The sequence below is a fragment of the Trichechus manatus genome, unplaced genomic scaffold (assembly GCF_000243295.1).
Source record: "Trichechus manatus latirostris isolate Lorelei unplaced genomic scaffold, TriManLat1.0 scaffold00001, whole genome shotgun sequence".
Classification (NCBI taxonomy): Eukaryota; Metazoa; Chordata; class Mammalia; order Sirenia; family Trichechidae; genus Trichechus; species Trichechus manatus.
The window spans coordinates 6,598,398-6,608,545 of record NW_004443937.1 but is presented as its reverse complement, the minus strand read 5'-3'; the positions used below and the strand labels follow the sequence as shown (position 1 = coordinate 6,608,545).

The window sequence follows — 10,148 nt, the reverse complement described above, 5'->3', positions numbered from 1 at the left end:
CAGGGATCCCACCGATGCAGCTATGAGGTCTGGGGAGGTCGCTCTCAGGTGTCGCAGTACAGTCTGGCTAGAAGGCGTAGAGGTATACAACGCCTGGTAATCAGGGATCAGAAAGAGAAGGAAGAAATAGAGAGATGAGAAACTGAGCAATGAAGAAAGACAAAAAGTGAAAAAGATGGAAAAGAAAACAAAACAAATTTAAATAAAAAAAATAAAGAACAAGAAAGGCCCCCCAAAAAACCAGAAAAAAAAAACAACAAAAAAAGAAATGCTCTCAGGGATCTCTCTGCACATCTGTGGAAGCTGAAGGGGAGTTCCTTTCCATGCAGCTCCGCTTGGCCAGAAAGGGCTCCCAACTCAAGAAAAGGAAAAGAAAACAAAAAAACAATTCAAAACGAACAAAGGAATAAAAGCCCCAGGATCCCACCAGAGCGGTAGCCCAGACCAGGAAGCAGCTCCACACTTGAATGGAGCTCTGCAGCCCCTCAGGAAGGAGCAAAGATGGCGCACGGAGCCAGGCACTCGAGTGAAAGGAGGGGGAGGCGGTGAGATGTAAGCAAGAAATCCAAAGAAGCAGGAAAAAAAAAAAAAAAAGCAACAGCAGTAGCCAACAAATGGCACTCAGAGAGCCAGCTAGTGCGGGCCGGTGTTTCTGGACAAGAGACTGTGTCCGTGGGAAGCAGAGGAGGCCGAGTGTGGGTGAAGAAGGGTAGAGAGTGGGAAAATGTATATCACAAATTGCCAGCGCTCTGGAGCCCCTCAGGAAGAAGCAAAGATGGCGCACGGAGGCAGGCACTTGAGTGAAAGGAGGGGGAGGTGGCGAGAGGCAAGTGAGAAATCAAAAGAAGCAGGAAATAAAAAGCAACACTAGCAGCCAACAAATGGCACCCAGAAAGCCACCCACTTGGTTGTGTGGAATCCAAGCAGCCGGCGCTTTCCGGTCAAGAGACCGTGGCTGCGGGAAGCAGGAGGCCGAGCTGGGGCGAAGAGAGGTGGGGAGTGGGAAAGCGCACACCGCAAATTACCGGTTGTTTTGTCTCCCGCTGGATGCTCCGTGAGGCTGCTTTCTCATACCCCCATTTGCTGGTCTCCGATAGGAGTCCATGATGGTGGATCCACGCTGCGTTAGCTGGTAGGGGACCTCTGCATGAATCTCTCCTCGCTCTCTGTTCTCTGTCAGTTTTCTCACTCCATTTGGTACTTGGCTGAGTTCTTTATCTCTTCATTTGATGTTGTAGGGTTTCAGGATTGTTGTATTCTCTGTTTGGCTTAGTTTTTTGGATCTTTGCTGTGGAGGGACGGTGTGGTGCTTCTGCCTAGAGCCTCATTTTGCCGGAACTCCGATAGGCTGCAATTTTTAAAGATGAAGATCACCAAGTCTTTCTCCCGTGGAGCTGCTGGGTGGGTTCAAACTGCCAGCCTTTCAATTAGCAGTCAAATGCTGACCTGTTCCTCCACCAGGGCTCCTTGAGTATGTATATTTCCCAGTAATTCTAATAGAGCAGGTTATTCTTTTCTTTTTTTCCCACCCTTAGAATATATTGTTGTTTCTTTGATTGAGCATCAGAGGAAATAGTTGGATTCTTCTTAGAGGTCATGGGAGATGAATATATATCTTTAAATAACAGAATTGCCTTTTGGCTAGCAAGATGTTCACATTATAAGAGGAAAACAGAAGCAAAACCGACTCAATAAACAACAGAATCATGTTTCCACTTTATGTTTTCTCTAAGGCATACACAGACTGAGTGCGGAATCTCACTCCACACCCTTTAAACTGTAATGCCCCCTCCATCTCTTTCTTTATTTGGTGGGCAGCTGGGCAGTGTTTGCTCACATAAGTGAATTCACTTAAATTAATTGTACATATGATAAGGCTCTGATGAATTTTATTAGAAATACATGTCAAATATCATAATACTTGTAAAAGAAGAGGAATTGATCTGCAAGATGTTACTTGAACCCTCCATGTTTTCTCACATTTCTGCAGCACCAGCTGGCTTTTAAGCTATTCTCGTTCCCAGTGGGAATGACTCTCAGATTGAAGCATTTCATTCAAAATGTCTGCCAATGATACAACCTTTGTTTTTTGAACTAGGTCACTTCAATGCAGGATTAGCTAAAAATCTGAGCTGGGGAGTTCAGACCATAACATAAGGGCTTTTTCTCGTTGCAGAGTCATATAGTGGGCTTCACTCGCTCATTATATCTTAAGTTTCCTCCAAGTGACAACCAGAGAACACAACCGTATGAAACTCAACATTGACCTGCCTATGCAATATTGTTGTTTTATAAAGATACAAAGCAAACAGTTTTCATAAAGCAAACATTTTTCTTGATCTTATAACTGAACAATCAATATGATGTTAACCTTATGAACACTGTAAACTTATGTAACAGAATGAGTAGCGCTCTTTGCTTTGTCTAGTGGAAAGTTCAGCTTTGAATTTGAGACCTACTTGTAGCAATTATGTAGTACAAGATGGTATCTGAACTTTAGCTCTGAGTTTCATCTTACTATTTTACCTGTATTTTCTCTTCATTGTCTTATTTGTTTTTAATCCTTTTTTTTTTTTTTTTAGGTATTTCTCTATGTCAGCCTCACACCTTACTTTAATCAAAGCAAGATTCAAAGAACCCAATGAAAACATAGGCATCAAAAATGATTAAGTATCTCTCTGGAGATGCATGAAGTCAATTGCTAATGACTCCTACAAGTCACAGCATGCCACAGGACCAGACTTCAGATTTCTTTCCTAATCTGAAAGTTTCTAACTAAATTATACTAGATTTATTTTTTCCTCAGAAACATAGCAGCTGAGTCTACAATGGTGAACAAGACAGACATGACCTCTGCTTAGAGACCAGGAGGCAAGGTAGGAAAAATAAATAAATAAAAACCCCCACAACATTATACTAACATGTCATAAGTGACACATGGAACTCAGCATTGGAAACACAAGGACAAGCTAACAGAGACCAGAAAATTTTTTTTTTGTTTTTGCTTATTTTTTTGTTTATTTTTGAACCTAGAAATGGCGCTTAGGATTACTAGTTGCTGTTGAGTCAATTCAGACTCATGGCGACCTCATGCTTACAGAAGGAAACTGCTCCATAGGGTTTTCAAGGCTGTGAACTTTCAGAAACAGATCACCAGGCCTGTCTTTTGTTTGAGGTGCCTCTGGGTGGGTTCAAATCACCAACTTTTTGGTTAGTAGTTGAGCGCTTAACCGTTTGTGGCACCCAGGGTCTTCTTATAGGATTAGATCTGTCAATGATTGGGAGTTACCTAGTCAAATGGGTGGAAGAAGTACAGCCAGAATGCTCCTTGGAAGCAAGGATGACAGGACTTCATCTTACATATTTTGGATATTTTATCAGGAGTGATCAGTCCCTGGAGAAGGACATCATGCTTGGTAAAGTAGAGGGTCAGTGAAAAAGAAGAAGCCCCTCAAAGAGATGGATTGACACAGTGACTGCAACAATGGGCTCAAGAATAACAGCAATTATGAGGATGGCACAGGACCAGGCAGTGTTTCATTCTGTCGTACATAGGATTCTTATGAGTTGGAACCGAGTCGACGGCACCTAGTAACAACAACAGTCAAATGGGTTAAGATTAAGAGTGTCTCCATCAGAAGGAAGAGGCTAAGAAGGACCCAAATCTCCAGCAAATTTCTGGACATTAGAGCTAACGATGATACACTGAATTAAAAACATGATGTTTATAAGAAAGCCTTGGCTCCCTTCTCTTAGCAGCTTCAAGTGCTATTCCATCTCTATGCTGAAGCATTATATGTTTGAAGTGTATCTGTAGTATGGCAGTCAATACTCAAAGCCCCATCCTCAGGATTTATAACATCTTTCCTCATGGAAAGGATCTCTGTTTGTATCGCCTTGCTTGCTTGTTTATAAGGTCAGTTAAGTGTTCTGGTCAATAACGATTTGGATTAGATAAAATTCTTACAAATAAAACTGAGAATCAGATGTTAGCATAAGAGCTGTTTATGAATATCCAAGCATGTTATATATATATACATATACATACATAATTTACTACATCTAGTATTTCAATATGGAAAGCCTGAATATTTATTGTCATGATTCCTAAGCATGAGGATTTTATCTCATTTTTCAAAATCTACCCAATGGAGGCCAGCTGGCCAAACATTTGAGCCCATTACTTCCAATTTGAGTTAAATAAACAAACAGAAAATAACCCTTTCCAAGTGCTACTTAATAGAACTGTCTTTCTCAAAATAATCTAAAGTTTCAAAGAGGATTTGTCTAAATGCATTCTCCTACCTGGATAATTTAATTAATTTTGTTCCAGCCATGTCAGACAGTGCCATCTGTGCTATTCCTCTTCAAAGTGAGTAGCACTGTGATTGGCTTCACAAAATTCTAAACAATCCTCCCCATTCAGGAGAGAGGCAGAGAAAGGGCATCCATGGAGAGGCACCTCTCTCCACACTTTCTCAGGTTTCCATAATCCACCAGACTACCCATTACACAGCAGTAAAATATCAGTTGTACATATTTTCCTCTGTTCATTTCTTTCACTAGCACTTAAGGGACTTCAGTTTCACACCTTTGAAAATATGCTCTGTAAAAACAACAAAGTGTCATAAATAAAGACCATGTCACAGGGCTTGGTGGAGGTGGGAGCGGAGACAGGGCAATATCAGTACTGTTAGTTTAATAAAGCCTGGAGAGACACCTACAAGCCACAGACAGTTGAAGAGGGTCAGCTTGAGCATTCCAATGTCTTCCTACCTGCCTCTTTGGAAATCTGCGTGAAGGATTCCACACCTTTCTCTCCATAACTTCCTTCAGACGCAAGAGTAGACACGTAATTCCAGCCTAAGGCCTTTACAATGTCTACCATGGCCTGGGCTTGGAAGGAATCAGGCGGGACCACGCGGGAGAAGAAGTCATAGCGCCGGTCATCACTTAACTCGGGTGCCGTTGATGCATAACTAATCTGGGGGATCTGAAAAGACAAGAAAGCACCACGTGAGAGCACACCATCAGGATGTGAGAGAATCATTTATATCTATGACAATTCATTCAAAATACAGGGCTTGAGCTCTGAAAGGGAACAGTGCTTTGCCAAACACAGTCATATAATTTTAGACCATCTACATGCAACCAACGACTTTTTAGCATCTTTTGTGCCTTAAACCCTTTCGTTTTCTCCTCTTGGGAAGAAGGAATGAGGATGACATTGGATTTTCAAGGTCAGGGTCATGCTGGTTAGAAAAAAATAACACATAACCATTCTAGCTAATGTTTTGTATCATGCTTTGTTTCTTATAAACTAATGGACAAGAAAAACACAACAGCCTAACTGGAGAGAATATAAGGGTTGGTTTAGTTAGCACAGCTTATGAATACTGGTAGAGGTCACACTGATTGAGTGGTGATGACCTGTGAGGTAATATCTAAGCAAGTTGCCTGCATTATCTCATTTATTCTTCACAAGAATGTTATGAAGTAGCTCAGTGCCAGCCTTAGACCCAGCCAAGGGGTCCCCTGCCCCAGGGCCTTCATCTCAGTGGTACTTGCACTTTGGAGGGCCTTTCTCAAAACTGTTTGTCACTCTTTGGGTTCCAGAAATGGGAGGGCAGTCCTGTCTGGGTGAGGCCCACATGAGTCTCTGATCCTCATTTTTGCCCTTCAGAGCACTCTCGGACCCTCTACCTGATATGGGATCTGCCAGATGTGCAGAGGAGCTCCAGGACTTGTGTCTACAAGGTCATCCTAGGAATCCACATAGCAGGGCCCTGATTCCAGGAGGATAGGCTGGCAAGTGAATTGTTCCCTAGAAGTGTAGTATTTACTTCTGGGGATCATGTGACATTGGGCTGCCTGAGTGGTTCTGACTAACACTGATTCTCACTAATTCAAATTATTTACATAGAAAGGAACACGGCAAAAAATACTTGCCTAGGGTCCCAAATATCCTAGCGGTGACCCCAAACTAGACATAAATGAGGAACCTGGCTAAGGGCCAACGTTAGTACTGCTGCTGGTCAGCCGTACAAACCACTCTACCCCCCCACCATCCCTGTTCTTGGTTCTTTCTCTTAACATTAACACTAGAATGCAGTCGATTGGGATTGATACAATTGATCTACCAATAAGAATGATTACCCGACAAAATGCAGCTTGCAAACTCTCCCAGGTCTCATTTCTGCTTTCTTCAGAAGGATTTTTCAGGTATCTAAAGACTGGTTCCAACCTTTGCTCATGCCAAGCCCAACAGTCTAAAGATGCCAAAGCTATACTCCAGTTGATTGTTTGAGCCCTGAATGCTCTACGCAGTATAGGGCTATCTGTCTCCTTCCTGTACAGTTTGCCTAAAGTACACCCATTTGCCATTGTTGAATTAATACTTCTGTAAAGTTCACTTTCTTTGCCAACTTTTTTAGGTTTGCATTAGAGTCAAGTCATGTGCCCCAGTGGTAGATGACCCACCATCTTGCACGCAGGTTAGCCCTGATCCAGTTCTGTTTTATGGCCTCTGGGTGCAGGCTCTTGACACTGACTCAAAGGCCAAAGCCAGTATGAGCAAGCCTCAAAGCCAGGGGCAGTGAGGGGTAGTGGAAATAAAATGGGGCTTGGTGTAGACAAAATCTGGGCCAAAGCCTGAACTTCTGTTTACTAGTGTTTACTTTGGTGAAGTTAATTCACCTGAGTGAGCTGTAGTTTCATCATTAGTAAAAAGTTATTCTGAGAGGCAGAACAATGAATGTGCATTGCTTAGCATGATGCCTGGGACACAGTGGGTGCTTAATACATGGAGGTAATAATAATCAAAATACAGAACAGTATATTTTTCCTCACTAAGGCTATCTATTCCCCACACTTGACTTTCAAATTTCTCGTGACAAACATTATTTATTTATGTACCTCTCCACAAACGTTCCCCTCCTTGTCCAAAGGCAAGGGAGTATTTTTTATATATTCCTATTATTATAGCTTTAGGAATAATACTGATTATTTATTCAATTCTTTATTATGTGCAAGTCATGTTTTAAAAGTTTTATACACATTACCTTATCTAACCATCAGCATACTAGTATACTATACACTATATTGCGCTATACAATGCTATACTACCCTATATCACACTATACTACTTTACACTATACTATGCTATTATTAACTCATTTTAAGGAAGAGAGAATTGAAGATTGGAAGTAAAGCATGATCTTGTCTCAGGTCACAAAACTGTAAGATAGAGAGCCAGTACTCACTCAAACTTGAAACAGCCAATTGCAAGTATTTGAACTCGTATTATACTTGCTGAATTATTGCTAAAACATCTTAATAGCAGGAATAAAGCAGGAAAGGGCAGTGGGTTTCTGGTGCCCAGGGCTTCTGCTGCCTACAGCACTGACCTTGGAGCCATTACAAGTTATTTCACTGGTCACTTTGAGACTGCTGCTCAAACATTTTATTTAAAATCTTATTAAAGTTTAGACAAATGTCTTAATAAACAGAATAAGTTCCGTATGTGCCATTTATAGTTCTGAAGCTATAAATACAAGGTAAAGAAAATATCAACTGAATAAAAGCTTTGAGGGCAGAGTGAAAAAGAAAGGAAGGGTGAGACAGAGAGAAGAAGAAGAGGAAGATAGAAATGGGTCTTCCTTTATAAGAAATAAAAAGAAAAGAAGCCACACATGTCAATACATTTCCATCAACTTCAGCTTGTGGAAATCCGAATGCTTTTCTGCTATTGCACAGACACCTTCCCTGCCAAAATCCCTTTCTACCTTTGGAAGAGTGCTAATAAACACACAGCCAGCCCTCGGCTTGAATTTGTATTTATGTAGCTACTGTAAAACATCAGAATTGTGAAGTGCCCCCAATGCATATTCTAAACTGTGCCATGAATTTTAGTAATGAAAATCCTGGTGAAATACATTTCTTTCCTCACTGTCATGCACATTTTGAAAATGATTGCTATCCACGGTCAATCCGTTCCATCATAAACAAGAAGTATCTCTGGCTTAAGAATTATATTTCCCAGTAGGATGATGCACACATCCTGTATCTCATGGTACTTATCTTGACACTGTGCATATAGTGATAATAAAATAAGGAATGACAAGACCAGATGGATTTCATTTCTAAGATGAAAATATGTCTGTATGAGGATATCCTTCCTAGCAATAAGGGATGAAGAACTAGAAGAATCTGTGTAATCTATGAAATATGATGCTATGCATTTAGTTATTTGGTTATTATACTGCACATTCAGTCATCTTGCTGCATATTTGCTTACTTGTTTCCAAACTAATGTTTATGCCTACATAGTAAACTATATTGAGGTGTTGTCTTATAACTGGTACCCATGAATGACCAAATGATTATCAGTCATCTTTTGGGATTAACGTACACACACAGCTTGATATCTAGCTATATTTTCTCTTTCTGCTATTGAAATCTTCCCTCTTGTCAGTCTCCAATGGAAATAGGGAGCTGATTTTTTGGGTGAAGACAATTTAGTGCAATAACACTTCAGGTATATAAAACTAGATATTCTGTCTCTCTTTGAACTTCCTTCCTACAGTTTAAAAAATTAAAACACTTTTAATCTTTTATCATAGGATAAATTGTCATTTTCATTTTATTACGCTTTTTTCCTACTTCATAATTTGTTAATGATGAGTATCAAATCGGATTAAAAATATCTATAACCAGCTCTATGTGTATAAAATGAATTGATGGTTTTTCCTCGAAAATTAACAAAATACATTACTTATGAAAAATAGAGAAACAAAAACAAGAAAATAAGTTAGCGTCAATGCCTTGAACCCTGTTGTCTTAGTTTCTTAGTGTTGCTGTAACACAAATACCACAAGTTGGTCTTTTAATGAAGAGAAATTTATTTTCTCACAGTTTAGGAGACCAGAAGTCCAAATTGAGAGCGCTGGCTCTAGGGGAAGGCTCCTGTCTGCTCTGGGGGAAAAATCCTTGTCTCTCTCAGCTTCTCATCCTTGATTCCTTGATGATCTCCACATGGCATCATTGTTTCTCCATCTGTGTTTCCTTGCTTTGCTAATCCATTCTTTTTATATTTCAAAAGTGACTGGCTTACGACATACTCTACACTGATATGGCCTCATCAATATAGCAAAGAAAACCTTATTCTCAAATGGGATTGCCTCCACAGTACTGGGATTAAGATTTACAACACATATTTTTGAGGGCACAATTTAATCCATAACACCAGTCAAATTTTATTATATATATTTCTAGTCCTTGTATGGTCATGTGTATGTGTATACATATACATACATATATGTGGTGCGGTGGTTAAAGCACTTGACTGCTAACCAAAAGGTCAATGGTTTGAACCCACCATCCACTCCGCAGGAGAAAGGTGTGACAGTATGCTTCCATAAAGATTTATAGCGTTGGAAATGCTATGGGCAGTTCTACTCTGTCCTATGGGGTCACTATGAGTCGGAATCGATTCAACGGCACTGGGTTTAGTTTGGGTTTTATAGATATATATATAGAGAGAGAGAGAGGGAGAGAGAGAGCATTTAAAAATGCTCCTTATAATTAGCATTTATATATATCTATGTATACATATATATAAAACCTGTTGCCATCAAGTCAGTTCAAACTATAGAGACCATATATATATGTGTATATATATATATACATATGCATGCACAAAAATAAAAATGTAGGTGTTAATCTTCCCTTCTCTTCCTTTCCAACACGCCTCCCTCACACACACATATCTCTCTCTCTCTCATTGATTATATTCTGCTGTATGGAGATTTAACCTAAGTTAAACCTAACCTTCATTGTTAAATATTTAAACATTTTTCAAGTTTTCACTATCATTAGAAGTCTAAAACAAAATCCTCAGAGCTAATTCAAGTCTTCGTACACGTCCATGGATATTGTCTTAGAATAATCTTCAAGCTTTCCCCTCATGTGAAATAAATTTTTAAGGTTTACATTTAAATCTTTCTCCATATGGAATTTACTTCAGGATGTTACATTTAATAGGACAACACCTTATATTTTTCCTTCCAGATAATTAACTACTTACCCCAGCAGCATACACTAAACAATTAATTAGGAAATTAAATAATTAATCATGAAATAATTAATAA

General features: G+C 39.7%; 1 protein-coding gene across 2 annotated transcripts in view; it reads right to left on the bottom strand.

The window, feature by feature from the left end:
• The window catches only part of GRM7 (glutamate metabotropic receptor 7), a 1,123,177-nt gene that overhangs the window by 785,832 nt on the left and 327,197 nt on the right, over window positions 1-10,148 (bottom strand). For both annotated transcript variants that reach the window (XM_004368286.1, XM_004368287.1), the window contains exon 2: window positions 4,777-4,993. In XM_004368286.1, coding sequence (XP_004368343.1) covers window positions 4,777-4,993 — 217 coding nt within the window. The remainder of the gene's footprint in view (window positions 1-4,776; window positions 4,994-10,148) is intronic.